The following is a 21002-nucleotide window of genomic DNA, read 5'->3' on the forward strand; positions in this document are numbered from 1 at the left end:
ACACTAGCCATACTGTGCTACCTGAGCCCTATTCTTATGAACATTTACTTAGAAAACCACCCACACTTGGATTTGTTTGTCCCTGGCACAACAAATTTCCAGGTATTTGAGCATTTCCCCCTGATATTTTAAGCTTGAATGAAAATGAAGTTCTATAGCAGCAAAAAGAGAGTACCAAAAGTTAACAGATTATCAGTATGGCCAATATACTTTCCAGATGGTAAGGAGAGGAGGGGAGGGAGTCAAACTATTGCTGAGCACTTGCTAGATTCTAGAAACAAAGAGAATCCACTATAAGGAAATCACATTTCCCTGGCACTGAATTCTCCATTTTGGAGATGTTGGTCAAGTGTGGTTCACCATCTTTACCCACACACTTAGAAACACAGTGGTTGCTTCTATGACACTGGTAGTTGTGCTAGTGTCATGAGCCTCTGACTGGGATGACTGGCAGCAGTCCCTCTTCTGACCACTTTGTCACCTTTCATATATTCTTTCAAATCTAACAATTCTGTATGAGCCTGAGCCATTCCAACATCACATTAAAATGTTTAGACATCTCTTCAAACATAGCTAAAAGAAGCACTAGAGTAGCCTAACACTGGCATAATCTGAAAGGTTCTACTCCCTCTCATGAATTAATATGCGGTCTAATCCTCCAGGGAATTCCCCTGTCCATGCCTCATTGACACAAATACACATAAACAGAGTAGGTTAGACCCTAGACTGTTCTCTCAGTGGTGGCCAAAATCTGTCACCTTGCTGCATAGTAAGTCATGTCATGTCATTCCCATCAAGGGGAGTGTTGTCATTGGGAAACCATTTAAACTTTTCTATTCCTCACTTTCACTGGAGACTGCATGTTTCTCTTATAAGTGCAAGAGTTCTCCCCTTCCATCTATATGGTGGGGGGAAATGGTAAACCTGTTACCTCTACAGAAAACATCTCTCTCCATTCCTTCAAATATTTGAGAAAAGCTAGATACTAGTGGCACTGGAAGGAGTGAATTCCAAGCTTGTGTCCAGGGAGCAAGAAAACAGCAAACCTGATGTGGTCACCTCATAAACGGAAAGGTGTTAACCAACTTAAAGAGAAAATCCAGTTGTAAACCAAGCAACTGGTGCTTGCCAAGCAAAATTTCTGCAGAAACCCAAATCAAAACGCAAGTCTTCAGAATGATAGTGTGCTGGCTGGTCTAACCCAGGGATGAGAAATCTGTGGCTGTTCAGATATTATTTGTTCCCAGCTCCCATCATCCCTAACCATTGACCATGCTAGCTGGGGCTGATGGGAGCTGAGAGTCCAACAACATGGTGGTGGGTGGGGTGGGGGCACAGGCTCCCTAACTGAAGTTGAAACCTAGCTTTACAAATTACCAAGTTGCAACCATGTAGATGTGCAAAGAATTTTCACAACACGGCTAACAATTCAAATTCCAGTGGAAATTGCTATCGTCTTTAGAAAGGGGAGGAAAGATGGAAGCTTGCCATCACGCACAGTGTTTAAAAAGCAAATGAAAATGCATTTGTTTATTTTGCTTACCTTCCAATTACTTTTATGTCTGAGATTGCATAAAAGTAGCGTGTCAAGTGCTGTGGATCCATATATATTTCCCCTGTTGCTGGCCTGAGCAGTCTTATCCTTAAGTCTGTGACCGTAAAGAAATCTCTTAGGTTCTTGGTTGTGTCGAGCTGCCCATAGAGAGAAGCCATATTATGGAGCCGAGGCCCAGCAAAAAAAGCAAATCTGTCCTTAATCTCAAAGTGGAGGATTTTACTGTTTGCCATGTACCCCATAGAATATTCTTCTGTGCAAATGATTTCTAGGACTGTTTGTTGGGACAAATCCCTCACTGATTTTGGTTCCATGTTGAAAGCATTTAAACAATCTGTAGCATAATACTGATACGGCTGCCACGTCCGACCATAGTCGAGGGACTTCTCCAGGATCATTAGGTCTGGGCGGCCAGATTCGAAGGTGATGACTATGTTGTCCGTTAGCTCGATGGTTTTGTTCCAGTACAGGGTGATGTTCACAAGGAGAGGCTCGGGGTAACCCTTCCAAGTGGTAGACTGCCAATAGGTGGAGGGATACCTTCCTTCAGCATCAAACATCAGTTCAGGCGGATGCGCCAGTTCATCAATGGCTGCATCACACTCATTGCACATGTAGGGATTTCCCTGGAAAGAAGGGGGAAAAACAAATGTAAGAAGGATGGTCGCTTGGATGAAATGATTTTGAGAGTGTAGTCAGTTTCACAGGTTATAGCTATTGGTTTAATTCAACTTCCAAATAATTGGCAAAAGGTTGCATTCCATAGGCATGGGAGGTTTAGATCTTTGGAGAGTCTCTTCACTATAAAGCGAAATAACCGTTAATCATTATTTAACCCACCCAAGAAAAACTACACACAGTATCTATGACTTGCTGCAACTGCAGGGACCCTGGTTTTCATTAGAGCAGGAGCGGGAGGGTGTGCACTTAACACAGTCTCTGATGCCCACCATTTTCTCGGTGTAAAGTTCTTCTCCACAGCAGTGGGTGGGTCGGGAAACAGTATGGGGGAGTGGATTGGGAAAATGGCTTTGGAGGAAACGACTAACATCCCTGCAGCAAATCTGGGGGCTCCTGCAGTTGCTTTTTAGTAAGAAATCAAACAGTTGGGGGAGATTAGCTCACAGATCTCCCACATCTGATGTAGTCTGGCCCTCAGTGTATCAGAAACCATGTGGGTGTTCAGGAGCTTACATTCTTTGCGTACAGTGATACCTCGGGTTACAAACACTTCGGGTTACAAACTCCGCTAACCAGGAAGTAGGTACCTTGGGCTGCAAACTTTGTCCCAGGATGAGAGCGGAAATTGTGCGGTGGCAGTGGGAGGCCCCATTAGTGAAGGCGCAACTCAGGTTAAGAACGGTTTCGGGTTAAGAATGGACCTCCGGAACGAATTAAGTTCGTAACCTGAGGTACCACTGTATTATAGATGTTTATTGACATAAACAACCAACTGATGCCTGCTCAGTGTTATATATGCAGATGCTGGATATGTTAGCTGGCTAATCGAACTAATCAGTGACTAGTGATGACTGGAGTGGCAAACATGTGCCATCTGTTCTAGTACGATGGATTTTAGATGTAAAAACACCTGAGAAATATAAGAAGCTGTCCTTACTGATTCATTATACTGACTGGCAGCAGTTCTCCAGGGTTTCAGACAAGGGTCTTTCTCAACCTTACCTGGAGATGTCAGGGATTGAAACACAGATGTTTGGTACGAAAACAAAATGCTCAGCCACAAATGACGCTCTTTTGAATTCCTGCAGTAGTGACCCAACCAATGTACGCCCAATAATGAAATTGCGCTTAAAAACTCGAGGACCATTGTCTTTTTCTTAAATAAAGCTTTCCTCCACAGTTATGTGGTTAGCAAATTTTAGTGTTAGCCTTACGGAACAAAATTGTTTATCTACCCTGGATGAGTTGCTGGTAATCAACTCAACCTCCCCCCCCCCAAAAAAGAACAACGAACAAGTGCCTAGCAGCTCAACAACTCTCGATTCTTTTTAGAAATACCCACTGTGGCATTTTGGATTCCTTTTGTCCCTTGGCCTCAAATATGTCATGCTTAACTGTGTGCCTGTTTGGTGATGTCTTCCTTTAAAGACCTTTACACTGCACACCACAAATCATTTTGTTGTGCCGCAGACTACAAGCTCAGGGGCTTGATCCGGACATCTGCTACCTTATTACTTACAATCTAGCAGAGTACTTCATGTAAGACTTATTTCTCTCTCCCTCTCCTTCTCTCTCTCCCTCCTGCCCTCCAGTAGATGCTGGCTCCAATTTATCAGGGCAAGATAATCCAGCACCACTTGATTGGGGAGGTGGGCGATGACATCAACTCTGTAACTGGACTGCTCCTGAGGTGGTGGCTGGAGATATGAACTGCACGTTTATATATAACCTTGCCAATAAGCGGGCAGCTTTTACTGCCGCTTTCCCGCCGTGGCAAGGTGAAAGTGAATTATTCTCCTCTTGACCTTTCGATGCATTAACTCGAGAGCTGCCACCTTTGCCTTTTGCTCCAAAAGGCTATCTTGTTTGGAAGCTGGGGTGGCTCGAAAAATGCTACTCCAAGAGCATCACAATGGGCTAAATCGTGTCTCTTAAATCATCTGTATATCAGTTCAGCTTCTGGCAGCTCAAATCTATGATAAGTGCTGTTGCAGCTAAATACTGACCCTATTAGAGGCAAGGAGAGCACAGAGACTGCTCTGCTTACCATGGTCTTACTGCTATAGAGAGGGGGTGAGATGACTTTGTGCCATCATATGGGCAAGTTTTTATTGGCCCATAAGATCCACTGGCTGTTGCAAAATCAAGCATAAGAAGGACTGCACACATATCTACCTGCCCTGGACAAACCTGTTACCTGGGCCATTAAAAGCAAGGCATGAAAATAGTTGAAGACGACGATGGTGAAAAAGCTTATCCTTTGGAATCAGTTGGAAGGGGAAAACAGCCTGGCAAATAAGACCATAGAGGTTACTAGCCCAGAAGCATTTTTGCCAGTCCTTCTGTACTCACACTGAGAGCTGGGGGGGGGGGGGATGACGACGACCAATTAACAACGGCTTCCTTGCCTGCAAAATAGTGGGTTGCCTCTTGTGCACTGCCAGAAAAGAGGACAAAGGAGGTCGTCTGCTTTGTATAAAATTTGCATGTGCTAATAATATATATAGATGCAAATTAAGAAATACTTATTACAATTTAAAAAGAAGTACAGGATATACCAGCATTGTGGAGAAGACTTGTTTGCTGTCAGTTTACTATCCAGGTACTGATAACTGTTGATGAGCAACTTCAATGACCTTGATGTTTTCTGTTCTTAGTGTTGAAACAGGACCACCCTAGAGGATTCCTTCAAATAGAAAGGTCTGTCCTTTGATAGCCCTTCAAACATGACAACCTACTGCAGAATGGGAGGGGAGGAGAAGGTCCCAAGTCCTGCAGGCAGGAAGGCCCCAAGGCCAGTTTCCTGCACATGTGCTATAGGAATCTTGCATAGGAGTCTGATCCTTTACCTGGTCCTTTACAAGTGCTGATCCTTTACAAGTGCTGCTCCTAGGATTTCCCACCTGCAAAATATGAGCTTGACTTGCTTACAGAGTTTATTACCCTGCATTACTAATCAGAACAGGGTTTACTTATGCAGGTGTTTAAGGGTGTTTGAGTCCAACAAATAAAATTTGAATGTTGTATGGTAGTTCTTGATAATAATTTAATGACTTTGGATTTTTGGACTGAGACATGGAAAGAACTAAGTATACATTTTAAAAGGAGCATTGACAGATTTCTTCCAGGACTTGTCCTAAAGTCTTGAGGTCAACAGGTTGTATCCAAGAAAGTCATATTCACAAGTAGATCCGTTGGAATCATTGATTGCAATGGATCTACTCTGATGACTTAGTTGGATACCACCCAACATTTCCAGAAGATGCCAAAATTTCCATAAACAACATTGTATATTTCAGAGAATTGAATATCAGTTACTGAGAGGGTTAACCACTGATCCATCTTTTTCATTGCAAGAAATTTCTATTCTAATTACTGTGAGTTCTTTTTTCATATCTAGGTAGGGGAATAATTCTCTAGATAATTAATCTTTCCCTTTTCCACCCTGCGTAATTACTATCGTATTTCTTCCTATCTCCTAACCTTAGGGCTTTGGAGCTTTTCAATCATCCCCACTGTGTGATCCCAGGCTCCAATAATGGCTTCTCCCCGGTCACCAGGTAAGCTGCAAGATTTATATTCATCTAAATTTCAAGGAAATCAACTTGTCCTGCCGTTCCCCAGAGCAGTGGTTCCCCACCTTTTCGGCATGGTGACCCTCTAATCCAAAGTTACTTGGTACATTGATTTTTGGACCTTCGGTCTTTGGCAGTTGCCGATGTCTTGCATTTTAACTGCAAGGTTGCCTATTTTATAACCATTAATTTGAAGCAAACAATAACTTAAGGCCCCCATGAATGTGGGGTTTGTTGAAATATTTATAGTACTTTCAAAGGTATTCAGGTGTATATATATATATATATATATATATATATATATATATATATATATATATTAAGGGAGTGCATGAACACCAATGATCTGACTGCAGGATGCTACTTCATAATGACTTCATGTTGAAATTTGCCAATGATTAGGTCCCTTTCCTCCTCTAAGCTGCAACCCTACCTCTTGACTCCACACATTTAAACAAGTCCACAACAGTCTATGTCTCTTAAATTCTATGTCTGACCATGCATGCCTTCTACTTCAAGCTTACCATGGAAGTCAGCTATGTTCTCCTGAACCTGAAGGTGAAGGTGCTACTGATCCCCATCCCACAAATATATCATGCTGTTGTTGCTCCAGGCTCCTGCCCTCTTTGCACACAAAAAAATCCCCCCTCTTTTCCCCCATTTGCTGATGCCAAACTGGGCGGTTTATTCCTTGTATTAAGCACAAAGGATCTTCCAGTCAACCCCTGCTCCCTTAGCTTAAAAGGGATTATGGAAGGAATTGAATCTCCTCTCCCCCCAACAAAAAAACACAAAACTCTAGACCTGTTTTCTGAATTTGGCAGGCATAATTTACTTTGTGGTTTTAAATTTCATCCACTTTGGCCAAAAGGGATACCAGTTGTAGCTTCCCCATTATAGGGAACACATAAGTTTGCATTATACAGAGCAGCTCAGAACCCAAAGTACAGAGGGAAGTGAACACAGAATGACTCAGAAACAGGTACAATTTTTTGTTGGATACGAGGAAAATTAGGGGGGACATGCCCACCCTTAGCATATGCTAATATACAGAAAAAAATTGTTAAGTAGGGGAGGGTGCTTTAAAAAATGAAATGTGTTTATCTTGCCGGCAGATGTTGGAAAACATTCAAAGAACATGTCTAAAACCATCACAACATAATCCAGCCACTTTTATTGCTTTCATTGTAATTAACTGTGGTTCTCTTTGGCTGGCTCATGCCCTTGTTTTATCATTTCCTCCCATGCATGCTCAGTAACATTGTTTTTTACACATCTTGCACATCCAATGAAATGCAGGGGAGTTAAAAAACACACACCAAATATTACAAGTGAGATTGATAGCATGCTCAGCTAGCATTGAAAAATCAGTTTAATATATTCAGTGGCTCCCCCCAAACCCAATCAAATGAAAACACTAAATGTTTTCAACTCTGTTGGGATTCATAGGTTTTGAATATATGTAAATGTGAACCTTACATAAAGAGGTCAGGATTATACAAATCACACCTTGACTTGAAATTAAGCCAGCAAACGAAAGCAGCTTCAAAGTTTGTCAACATCTGGCTTGCCTGAGTAACTATTAACTTGCATGCTAGTTCTCAGTGGAAAAAACCCCACCCAAAACACACAACTACTTTATCTGGAGGTCAGGGATATCAAAATGTAGAAAATCAAAGCTACTGAACAGCAAGTTACATACATTTATATTAAGCTGCTCTGACAGCTGCCTTTGGTCTCCTAAAGCACAGCCAAGAAACTCCAATTGTGGATCTGTTGCGATTCTTTATATTGAAAACTAAAGCTACTCCAACACTACACAAGGGTCCCTAGATGCTACCAGACAGCAGGTTTTTGGAAGTTGAATGGATAACCTAGATTGGATACTGCTGTGTCTCCTTAAAGCACTGCCGTTCCCTTGCAGCAAAGCAGGCAGGAGCTGCTAAAGAATATTAACTACTTGATTGGGAGGAAATTGGCTGACCTTTTAGAGTGGTCTTTGAACAGGTGAGCTGAATCCCCAGGAACCTAGCTGCTGGAAACGACCTTCCGCCTACCAAGACTAGAGTAAGATTCAGAACAAAGTTGAAAAGGCGGTCAGCAGGGCTAGATGAGTGGGCAGAGCACAGATAGAAAGGATGAGAAGGAAGGGTAGCGAGAGAGTGGCGCTCAGCTCAGGCAGAAATTGGTGTTGCCAGAAGCGGCTTAGTCATGCTGGCCACATGACCCGGAAGCTGTCTGTGGACAAACGCAGGCTCCCGCGGCCTATAGAGTGAGATGAGCACTGCAAACCCAGAGTCGTCCATGACTGGACCTAATGGTTAGGGGTACCTTTACCTTTACCTAACCCATGCCCCAAACTCAGAAATGTACTAATTGCATACCTGGACACAGATGCTCCCCATGCCCAGGGCTAAGCATTTGTGTCTGTGTGCTGCAAGTGCAGAAGCACAATTACACAAGAAACACAATAATACTGTGTATCACTAGGCAGACAATTCGGTGTTGTTGTGGGCATGAGGTAGTGGTCATTTTTAGTGAAGGTAATGACAGGGTCTAAAGGCCTGGGCATAGGCTTGAGGGAATCCTTGGCATACTGCCTCCACCCCACTGCATTCTAGCAGGCTTAGCTGGTGGTAGTGGCAGCAGTGGTGGTCACAATGGGAGCTGGCATTTTAATTCCCCAGCTATTAGCAGGTGACTAACAGTCCTTGGTGCTACAACCACACCTGCCCAGTCCTTGCATTACTTGTACAATGCATTCAGGGAATGCAGGAAGCAGGCCATGGCTAGGGCTGAAACAGCAGATCTATTTTGGATGGAACCAAATGGTTTTGTGGTTCACTCTGAAATGTATGTGCCGTGTGAGAGAGAGAAAGAGAAAGAGAAGTACGAGTTGGAAATCCAGTTCTGGTGCATGCAGAGCCAGCCTCATCCAAACAACAGCTTTGTCCTTTGCCTGGATCCATTCCTCACAATCATTTCAAGTAGCAAAACATTATTGAAACTGTTGTGTAAGCAAATCACTCCAAATGAGCTTCCTGCCTAAACGGCTACTGATAAAGCAAAATCAATCAATCAGAGTGTTCTGTTTGGTTTCATTGAGCTAAATGATGTTATAGAGGTTAACAATTTGATGATTATGGAGGAGGAAAGAATGAGAGGGTGACAGTAGTCTTAGGCAGGAGAAGGCAGGCAGGAATCCCAGTGCAAACCCAATAAAGGAGATGTTCTGAACTTCAGTGGGGAGAGAACTTAAACTGATCCCGGGCATTGCTGTGGGGAAAGAATCGGGCATGTGTATCTTACTGCAAAATGTTTACTATGTTTATTTCCTGTAACAAGTCATTTTGTGCTGGCACCCACACCACTTTTAACATTATATGAGTACTGGCACCTCATTTTCTTTAACAAAAAGGTAACGGTAAAGGGACCCCTGACCATTAGGTCCAGTCGTGGACAACTCTGGGGTTGCGGGGCTCATCTCGCTTTATTGGCCGAGGGAGCCGGCATACAGCTTCTGGGTCATGTGGCCAGCATGACTAAGCCGCTTCTGACGAACCAGAGCAGCACACGGAAACACCGTTTACCATCCCGCCGGAGTGGTACCTATTTATCTACTTTCACGTGCTTTCGAACTGCTTGGTTGGCAGGAGCTGGGACCGAGCAACGGGAGCTTACCCCATCACGGGGATTCGAACCACTGACCTTCTGATCAGCAAGCCCTAATCTGTGGTTTAGACCACAGCGCCACCTGCATCCATGTATAATCATGACACACTGATATAGAAACACTGTCTATACAGCACATCTACACCATACATTTAAAAGCACTGCCCTGCCATACCCACAGGTATCCCAGGAAAAAAAGGAGATATCCCGTTTTCTCGTATGAGAGCATGGTGGTCATTTCTGGGTGCCATGATTTTGTGCAATTTCGCGGAGGGATGTCACCCTGAAAAAATGCTCTCCCCTGAAAAAGCATTTGGGGTGGGGCTGTGATCCCACACAGCACTTCCAAAACATGCATTTTTGGGCACCCTGTGAGCACAGCCGTGAAGAAGGTGTTTCTTTGGGGCTCCATGATCTTGCGCAGGAGCACGGGCAGAAAGACACACATTCCAGTTTGGGGACTCAATAAGTTGGAGGGCATTTCAGTCCACTTTGAGAAGCCATGGTTTCCTCTGTGTTAAATGTATATAGTGCAAATTTCACAGCACTCTGGCAATGCTCAGAACCTCTCCCCTTAAAAACAACAACAGGCAAAACTTACCTCCCCCAAAAGACAAAAAAGCAGGCCACCTCCAACCCCCCCTACAGCCCCACCTACAAAAGCAAAAACAAAACCCCTCTTCAATTAAAAATAAGTAAATTGGGAGGGTCTTCGCGGGCCCTAGTATGGTGTCTGACGGCACTGTGGTGCCTATTGGTACTATGTTGATGACTCCATCATTACGGGACTATGCATCTGCATGCCATTGAAAGCTTTACTTGCTTGGTTGCTGTAGATCAAACTACTGTTAAAGGCACAAAAGGAAAGTCATAGCCCTTGTTGCTGCAGTCAGGAGCCTGTGGCTCCACACTATGGTGCTGTAGGGTGATTTCATTCTTTGCTGTGTAGTTGAACTTAACCTCCACAGTGCATGTGTGTGTGTACATGCATGTATATGTATAGGTGCACACATGCATGCGCACGCACGCACACACACATTAAGCTTGAAAGCAGCTCAATTAAACTAAAAATGAAATGAAATCCTTGCAGTCTGCCAAAATGTTTGGCTATATTGCTGACTTTCCAAAGTGTGACGAGGCAAAAATAATAAAATTGTAATGCTGTGAGAGGCAATGTGATAATTAATAGCAGCCTGAATCACTCCCAGAGGTGCTGTGGGGGGGGGGGGGAACACACTTAGAACACTGTGATGCAGAAGGGCGAAAACAAAATCCCCCCATTTTCCTTTGCTAATAGTTGGGAAATTATTTAGAGGCATTCTGTTCAATTATTTGAAAATATTTTACATACTGTTTTTTTTAAAAGGCATGTCGCCCCACCCCACCCCCATTTCGTCCAGCTGAAGTGCTGCTTCTTGGAAGTCTTTGGCAAAGATCTGTTCGAGACTGCCTGCTGGTCACAAGATAATTAGCTCCAGTTGCTTATGCTGGAGTCTGTTAGATGTCACTAGCAGAGAAAATGTGCTTTGTTTTGACAAGTAAGGGAATGGCTTTTCTCCCCCCTTGCATTCATTTCAGCATTAGGAGCATTAAGAAGGATTATCACAGGGGCATTAAAATATGTAATCAATCCTTTTAACAAAGATCCTTTTCATTCTGCTTTACTGCCACCCAAATACTAAACACATTTCCCGAGAAGCAAGCCAAATGGATTTCAGGGGAAGTTTTATTTCCTTTCCATGACATGGCTAATTTGTTAAAAACCCAATCGTTCCTGGAATGTGCACAAACACACCCATGACCCAAACCCTCATGCCCTAATCTCAGATGTGTGGTATGGAGGGCAGTGATTACCTAGTCAAGAAGAAATCAGCAGAACATCTACCGGTAGCCAAGTCCTGTCTACACCAGTCCTCCTCCAACCTGGAACTTCTGTCTGCCCAAGCATGCTTGGCCAAAGGGGTGAGGGAATACTGAAGCTTTAGTCCAAGACATCTGTAGTGGTTCTTTAGGGTTCTAGACAGGAGTCTTTCCTATCCTCCACCTGAAGATGTCAGAGAGTGAACCTAGGATGTTATGCGTGCAAAGCATGTGCTCTACCACCAAGCTACATTCCTGCCCTTTGGCTCAACTGACACCTTATTGCTTCATATGCTTTAGTGCTGAGTCCTCACACGTTAAATCCATATTTACTCAAATTAAGCCCTGCTTCTCAGTGAGTGTGATATGGATTTATCGTTCTAACCTTACGAGCCAATACACCAAGCAAATAGGTTATTAGGGTTGCGTTCAATGACTGCTACATCAGCACCACCTGACCAAGAGGACTCCATGCTAGCAGAGTTGCTGTACAAGAGGCTGCGGCTACCCAGGCAGCGACCAATGTTTCCAGCTACGCGACAGGCGCACAGCACAGTGCTGCTGTACAGCACTGGACCAATCAGGGTGGATGGGGGAAGGAGAGATTAAAAATAATGCCAATATATTTCACATCCAACAACCAACTGGGCCTCTTTGGTTTCAGATAGTACATGAGTAAAAGGTAAAGGTAAAGGGACCCCTGACCATTAGGTCCAGTCGTGACCGACTCTGGGGTTGCATAGTCAAGTCTAAAAAGCCCAGGCACACAAATTTTCACCATCCTCTAGCAGTTGTGGTGACTCATTTACCAATAGTAATGTATTGGGCGTTAAAACTCTCAAAGTGTATACTAAGCCTCCTAGACCCCAAAGCCTGCATGCATGCATCTAGATGCACAGAACATCAGATGGTGGTACAGTATGACCCCCATGTGATCCTTGCACCTATACTGTTCTTCCTTACACACTCAAGAGATGCACACTGCCCATCACACTAATGGCCCCTTGCCTAGTGAAAGCAAATACTACATCATGACTGAGCTTTATATTGGTGTTTGCAGTTGTTGTGAACTTTGCAGCTCTTCTGGTTGAAATATTTATCCTCTTGCTTCCTACCGCAAGGATCCTTCCGCAGCATATTCTGTAGCTCCGAACTTCATTAAAGCAGTTGCTTTTTCAAAAACATTTTATCCCTGTATGTAACACTGCTAATACCATGTGGACCTTTAAAAAAATCAGGAAGAAAGATGCAGGCGGGGAATTAACCTTTCAGGAGCATGAACACTGGGAAGCTATATCACAGATTACATGCCATAATAGATACCTGGCTAAATCCCTCCAGAGGATTGGTGGGGGGATTCTTGCAAAGTGCAAAGACCATCAAGGTCAAGTGGGTCAAGATGCTATGGAGCTAAAAATAAATTCTGAGCAATCAAATCTCAAAAACCTTTAAAAAAAAAGAAAAAGGAAGAAATGCTGCTGCCTGGTGTTGTAGTTTGGATACAAGAAATATAGAACAGACCTCAAAAACATTTCCTGATGTAAGAGTAAAGTCACTGGAAGCTTATAGGGGATGAATCTAGAGTGAGATAGCTTTAAAGTGGCATAAGAGGTTCATATCTCCCAAATCTACAAATGATGGTAAACTCCTAAAGTATCTGAATTCCGCTGGATTCATAAAATTAAACTCATCTCAGACACCCAGCTCAACTTTCTCAATGTCTGCAACTAGTCAGAAATCTCAAGGTCCTAATGTTTGACAATGACATAATTGCACGCTACAGCCTAAAAGCATCTAAGTTCAGACAGGGCATATTTCAGGGCATGTGTAAAATCTGATTCAAAGCTAGTTTAGTGACATAATATGGTCCAGCAAATGTTTGTGTAAGATCTGGATATCTCTGTGTTTAAGGAGCTATACCACAAAGCTTGTCCAAAGTCTGCTATAGCCTGCAACCTGCTACATTTTCTTTTGAGAAACATGGATGGAGATGGTGGGTGAAAGGTCAAATGAAAATGTAAGCACCTGCCCCTGACAGTGAATTCACATTCCAGGTGTCTATATTTATTTTAGGAGGTATTTATGCTGGAAGATGTTTGCAAAAGAAGGGTGGCAGCAGGCATTTCCATTGAATGTTACATTCAATGAGCGTACAATCTGTGTACACAAATAGTTGAGCTATTCACTTGCACAATTATTCACATATAATGTTCAATGAGTGTGCAGTCTGTATACTACACAACAGGCAAGTTGCACAAATCTGTACAAATGGGGGAATGGAAGCATAGTGCTTCGTTTTCCATTCCTACTCAGATACAGTGGTGGCTCATGAGGAGCCGAAGTGGCAGTGGTGTACACTCAGTAGTGGTGCTGCACTCATCAGGATAAGGTGGGACAAGGTGGCACCAAGGCCAGGGGAGTTCCAGGTCCGTGCACAATTCCACTTCATGCGTATTGAGCTCTGACAGAGTGGTACTCACAGCTGGTGAGCTGTTTTTGGCTTGGTGAGTTTAGAACTTTGTGCTGTTATGCAAGTATATCTTAATTCTGACCCCTGAGGATCTCTCTGTGTGATGCGGAATTCTTCCTGCTATTTGCAACCAGCAAGATGGGTTGCAAACACTGAGGGAATTGAGTGATTGCTAAGAGCTTGTTTGTTTTTAATTTGCATTTTAGTAAGCTGTCCTGAGGCGTTACTTCCCTGCTTCACATAGGCATGGTTTCTGCTGTTTTTTTTTTTTGTGTGTGTGTGTCATAGAGAGAGAGACAGAGACAGATTACAGAGAGACACAGCTAGAGCACCTTTTGATTTCTGTCTGCTCTGGGTGTTAACATGTTTCCCTAGATTGTGTGCAGATATTGTGCCCTTCATCTGGCTACTTCCAAGACTATCTTCATCCTCTGGCTGGTTCTTTGGTCTCATCAGTTTGTGCAGCTGCACTTAACAGTAGCACCTCAAAGAACCTTGAACAGCCTTGAACTGCTGAAGTGGAATTGAAGTGCCCAAGTTCTCTTCTATAGAGCAGTGCTGCTATTCCTAATTCAGTCTTGCTTACCATATGCTTGTTGCTTAGCAGTTCCAGGAATAATAACCTGCTCTTTGAATGCCGTGCCTTCTTAATGTGCTCAGAAGTAAATGGAGGCCCAGCTGTGGAATGAATGGGTGTATTTTGACCGCCACCCACTCACCCTCCCCAAAATGGCGAAGAGTTTGGTTGTTTTTATATTAAAAAAATGTGTAACTTCTACAGCTACATAGGGTCTGCTTCACAAAACAGATTCCCACATGGAGCAGCATCTGTCTGGGGAAGGGCCATTGAACCACTGAATCATTGAATTGTAGAGTCAGAAAGGACCTTGAGGATCATCTTCTAGTGCAACCCCCTGCGATGCAGGAAAATGCAGCTATCCCTTACCGTAATCGAACGTGCAACCTTGGCCTTATCAGCACCATGCTAACCAACTGAGCTATCCAACATCCCTGCCATATCCCAGTAGCAGAGCTAATGCTTTGCATACAGACTATTCCAGTTTCAACACCTGGCATCTCTGGATAATTCTGAGAATTGTACAACCCTGTAGAGCTCTTGTTGTCAGTGGTAGGTCCAGACAAGCAGTGCAGAACTTTCTTTTTCAGTGCAGGACTGTCAAAACACAGGGACAGTGAATTAGGCATTGGAACCAACATGCATGGAGCCAGAGCTGATGGTGAGTGAAGCTACAACTAAAAATGGGCAGGGACACCCCTTCTCTCTCTCTCTCTCTCTCTCTCTCTCTCTCTCTCTCTCTCTCTCTCTCTCTCTGTGTGTGTGTGTGTGTGTGTGTGTGTTTTAGCCCCCCTCCCCCCACCTTTCCCTCCTTTCTTGGTTACAGATCCCAGTTTCCAGGTTCCTCCTTAGCAAGCAAGGCAGTGGCCATGGAATCTTTTCAGCCCTCTGCCCCATAGTATTCCCCTAGATCCTTTCCTCTGGGATTGCCAGAGCAATGTGGCAACAGAAGCTCCATGAGACCTTTTCAGCTCTCTTTTTCTATATGTGAATCCAGGGTACCATGTGTGAACAGCAAAATGCATTGCATTGCAAGTCTTGCAATGAAGAGTGATGTTCACAGTTATACACAGCAGAGGGTGGGGCAGTCCTACTGAATGCATGTGACTTACAATGCACTCTCTGAGATGTGCAAAGCTACCCACACTGGGAAGGACACAGCATGAGCAGAAATGTGGTGTGCTTTTCTGGGTGTGATCTGATCTGGGTGTGCTTCCTGATTGCAATACGTGCAGCAAGAAGACGGCTGCTCAGCCAGAGATGAACAACTGACCTCCACCAAGGGCAGACACATTTTGACAGTTGTTTGCATTCAATGTTATTGGTTTGTTAACTAACCTGACTTCAAGGGAGGTCAGTTCAACAGAAACTTACTTTAGCTATTTAAATACTGCATTTTTCATAGTGTGCTAGAGTCACAATGGTGGCCATCTCAAATCAAACTGGTCTGTACAGGTTGGGGATGAATGCAGGGAGGAGGAGCCTGTGGTCCCCCAGATGTGGTTGGACCCATTTCCCATCATCTCTGACAACTTGGCAACTGGCCATGCTGGCTGGGGCTTATGGGAATTAAGAATCCAATGGCATCTGCAGGGCCACAGGATCTCTCTCCCTCTTGCAACAAGTATTTTTCTCCCTTTTTAAAAAAGAAAGAAAGAAAGAAAGAAAGAAAGAAAGAAAGAAAGAAAGAAAGAAAGAAAGAGAAAGGGACCCAGAATCATGGATATAGTGAAAGTTTGATAGGTTCCTTATATCGCTTTACATAAATATAATTTTTGGGTTTTAAGGTTTGCTCAGTGAGGCATCTGCATTGTCATGAAGCAGATTATGACATGTCAGAATGCATCATATCAGCTGGCGATAACACTATACAGTCATCTGGAAGTATTTGTATTCAGCGAGACCAATCAACTGGGAGCACTGGAGGAAAACCTTACACCATTTGCGAAACCACATATTATCATGGTTCAAATATTCATCCCAAAGAAGCATACGGTACACATTTATTTTCCACTTCTTACTTCCACCAATTTATAAAATCCTATTTGGCTTGTCCAATTGTGCAGCTACAACAAATACACACATATATATATTCTGCATAATCTCTGGGATATTGGATATAAATTACAGAAAGACAATGAACAGAGAGACAAGCAATCCTCCACGGTGTTCATTAATGGTTGCTTGTGACAGACCAATGTCAACCTTAATTTACTAAATTTTCCTGGGGATGGTTCTTGATTATACAGTGATATTTTTTAAATTATTTTTTAAAAAGGCTGCTTGGGATGTTGTAGCAACAGTGAAATATTCTCTCTCTTTTTTTGTCAAAACTGATGTGAACACACACACACACACACACACACACACACACACACAGCCTGAATTTGAAGTTGAAATATGGTCCAGAAAGGAATTATAATTATTGCTATAATATGATAGTGCCACCTAGACTGACCTGTTCCCAAATCCTCCACAGGCTATCCTCAGTGGAATACATCTAGTTCATAAGCTGAATTGCTGAATAAATAATGAAAGAACGTTTTCCTCAGCCTCACAAAGACATCACGGGGATAAGAAGATGAAATAAATAGCTCTTCCCCTTCCCCATCATATGGGTCCATTTCTTGGCCATGAGAAATGAAGTTATTTGTTCATTATCTATATAGCACATTACAGTGTTAAAAGTTTGACATTACTGTTGAAAGATTGCATACATTGCTACCAGGATCCCTGACTTCAGCAACTAAACCAATTCCTGTGACTATCCATCAATCTGGTTTACTTTCCTACCATCCCTGACCATTGCCCATGCTGGCTGAGACTAATGTGAAGCTAATGCCGAGTCCAATAACAGCAAGCGGACACCATATTGACTACCCCTGTTTTAATGGATCAAAGTAACCACTGAAACTGTGTGGCGCTGGGCAAGGCCTCCTCCAGACGTCACAGGCGCACCCCCGCGACCCCCATTCTTCAGCTCAAGGCAGCACCAATGAGTGGGAGAGATGGAGAAGGATCCTTGCTGTTGCATCCATTATGGAGAGGGCACTGCTTAAGCTCCTGCTATTTCCCCTTGCATATCACTTTGCAAGGATGCTTTTGGGTAGAGAAGCCGGTGCTGGGTTAACATTATGTAAATAACCGCCAAATGTACAATTTGGCTCTGAGAACCTCACAGTTGGCACAAAGGCAACAGCACTCCGCTATTGTTTGTTCTAGCGACCTGGTACCTATACAGAGATTAATGCTGTTCATCTGCATGTATTTAGCTCAGTTTGAAAAGGTAGCAAAATATTATTTTCCCTCTATCTCAAAGAGGAAAACTAAAGCACTGTTGATAACAGAGCTAATTTGACCACCATCTCTTTGTTTTTGAGTAAAATCTAAACTGCTTCTTCCTTCTTCGTTTGTGGCTGGCATTTATTATTTTCAGCTGCTAATTCTATTTCTGATTCCATGGGGAAGAGAATCCACACAGCCAGGGAAGAAATAAAAGAAGGGTTTTTAAAATATATAAAGGGCTATTTTATCTGCTGAGGGAGCTCTGCTGCTGGGACTATCTGCATCTGTAGGCAAGATTCATTGTTCTCTGGCATATTATTGATTCTGTACCTGTGGATTCCATGCCAAGCCCTCATTCCGACTCTACCCATAATTTTATCTCTGATTTTTTAACAAGCATTACTCCAGACGATTTCTGACCTCCCCTATTGCTACCAGTGTTCTCATTGCCATTGTTAATAAGCTTTCGAACTGGTGGATTAGCCCTGAATGTCAAGCACCACAATTAGAATTGCTGATGTTATGCAAAAATAGGGTGGTTTCCCTCCTCAGTCGAAATAACAAGACTGCCTTATTGCCACAGAACTCAGCACTCGGCTTTATTGTATTTGATCATGTTTATCGTCAATTTTCCTGGCTTAGAGAACCCTGGAGTGCCTATGAGCCTGTACAATCCTGGGCTGATAACCCCCCTTTAAAAGAGATGAAAGCCTTATAGGATGGGGCCCCTGAGAACTGGTCAGGTAGCTGGGAAAGTAGGAGGAAGAAAGCAGAAGAGAGAGAGAGGGAGATGGAGGGAGGGAGGGAGCAAGAGAGCATAAAAGTAAAGGTCTCAGTGGGGAGTAGTGGTTTCCTTGATCTGTTGCTGGCAGTCATCTGTCTTGAGAGACATTGGAGGGTACCTCTGGGAGTGAAGTCAAACTGCTGCATTACCAGCACCGAAGTGACCTCAATGGGACACAAGCCTGGGCATTGTGTGTGGAGGTCCTGGGCTGCCTGGATAACAAGACCCCGCTCTTGGCCTCGCTGATGTGGTCCTAAGGAAAGCAGAGCAATACATTTGGCACCAGCTTGGATGCAGGAGCTGCCAGAAGGAGGCGCACATGGCGCCATCCAACCGCCTTATGGACTCCCGATTTGTGTAGGGTTGTAATTTTCTGCATGTGAAAGGCTGGACTAGATGAATCCCAAACCGGAATTAAAATTGCCAGAAGAAATATCAACAACCTCAGATATGCAGATGACACAACCTTGATGGCAGAAAGTGAGGAGGAATTAAAGAACCTTTTAATGAGGGTGAAAGAGGAGAGCGCAAAATATGGTCTGAAGCTCAACATCAAAAAAACCAAGATCATGGCCACTGGTCCCATCACCTCCTGGCAAATAGAAGGGGAAGAAATGGAGGCAGTGAGTGGTTTTACTTTCTTGGGCTCCTTGATCACTGCAGATGGTGACAGCAGTCACGAAATTAAAAGACGTCTGCTTCTTGGGAGAAAAGCAATGACAAACCTAGACAGCATCTTAAAAAGCAGAGACATCGCCTTGCTGACAAAGGTCCGTATAGTTAATGCTATGGTTTTCCCAGTAGTGATGTATGGAAGTGAGAGCTGGACCATAAAGAAGGCTGATCGCCGAAGAATTGATGCTTTTGAATTATGGTGCTGGAGGAGACTCTTGAGAGTCCCATGGACTGCAAGAAGATCAAACCTATCCATTCTGAAGGAAATCAGCCCTGAGTGCTCACTGGAAGGACAGATCGTGAAGCTGAGGCTCCAATACTTTGGCCACCTCATGAGAAGAGAAGAATCCTTGGAAAAGACCCTGATGTTGGGAAAGATTGAGGGCACAAGGAGAAGGGGACGACAGAGGACAAGATGGTTGGACAGTGTTCTTGAAGCTACGAACATGAGTTTGACCAAACTGCGGGAGGCAGTGCAAGACAGGAGTGCCTGGCGTGCTATGGTCCATGGGGTCACGAAGAGTCGGACACGACTAAACAACAACAACAACAACATATCATATAACTGTTGCAGTGAAATGTGGGGCAGAAATATATACGTTTATCAGTGATGGCAAACCTCTAGTCTGCAGGCATAATAAACTCACAGGGTCGTTTTGGGCAAACCATGCCCACTTTTTCCTGCACCTGACATTATATCAGTTGTGGAGGCTTTGAGCTATGGTTTGGTGCTGTCTGAATTTGGTGCCTTTTTCTGTCACGGTGCCCTCGTCTGCCTGTGGAAGTGGCCTGCAGGGGATGGGGACCCTTAAGATCCAGTGCGCCATCTGGGTCCTTTCCCCAAACCCTAATCTATATGAATTATATTGCCATAGCTCTAGTCCCTACCATGCTGAGAGACTGCTCAGTAATCTATGGTTCTGGACTATGAGTTGAGGAGGCCCAGTGAGCCCACTTTTTGAGAGTCTTAGGTGCTGGAGAGGAGCACAGACATTGCCTCAGACAGATAGAATACTATAAAAAAGCTAGAGTTTTCAAGATAATATGTTGAGGGGAAAGCATGTTTGAGTACTGCCTGAGAGAGGTTAACCTCCTCTCATAATTTATAACTACCTTTACACATAACTTACACACTACCACTCAAAAGAACAGTCTGGTGGGCTTAAGCCAGCGGTGGAAGAATTATGCCGATACAAATCCCTGGACATTAAATCTAACAATAAAGTGTTTGAATGGGGATTTGAATCAATATCTAGTGTGTAGTGTTAGGAGCATCCATACTTACCCCAACACCAAGTGAGGTAGCTAATATGTGGCCCTGGATATTGTAACAGCTACACATGGTTTTTTGTGATCATTTGAGGATATTAAATGACTTTGCCTTCATTTGGTTTGTCTTGAGGCCAAAATAAATATTCTTTTGATGAATCACAATGAAGTGTGGATTGCTGTGTGGGATTTCTCTGGAAACAGGAATAGAAATGCTGTTTGTGCCGTAAGGTAAATGAATGGTTCCTTAGCACATGTGATGGATGGTTGAGGATTTGTCTGTGTGTGTGCAGGGTTACAGAACAGATTGCTTCTAAAAAGAAAAGTTACAGATTCAATCTACAAAGAGAGAGAAGTTGAAAAGAAGAAGAAAAACCCTTGGCCCCAACAGAAACTCTATTGGTTTAAGCAGCATTTGAACTGCTCTGCTTATATTCTTATTACAAGCTTCTTCGAACTCACCGCTCCCAACTGATCATGACGGACTCTTAAAAGAGATACAACACCATTTTAACTGACTTTTCATTTCCAGGTACTATTGACACACTAGTTGGCCTTTGCTCGACAGATAGAAAGGCTAGAAGTATGTTATTATATAT

At 43.5% G+C, this 21002-nt stretch overlaps 1 protein-coding gene across 5 annotated transcripts in view; it reads right to left on the reverse strand.

Moving 5' to 3' along the window:
- Positions 1-21002, reverse strand: part of NTNG1 (netrin G1) — a 214272-nt gene that overhangs the window by 126121 nt on the left and 67149 nt on the right. For all 5 annotated transcript variants that reach the window (XM_088673776.1, XM_088673775.1, XM_088673773.1 and 2 more), the window contains exon 3: positions 1544-2181. In XM_088673776.1, coding sequence (XP_088529902.1) covers positions 1544-2181 — 638 coding nt within the window. The remainder of the gene's footprint in view (positions 1-1543; positions 2182-21002) is intronic.

The sequence above is a fragment of the Zootoca vivipara genome, chromosome 7 (assembly GCF_965207765.1).
Source record: "Zootoca vivipara chromosome 7, rZooViv2.hap1.1, whole genome shotgun sequence".
NCBI lineage: Eukaryota > Metazoa > Chordata > Lepidosauria > Squamata > Lacertidae > Zootoca > Zootoca vivipara.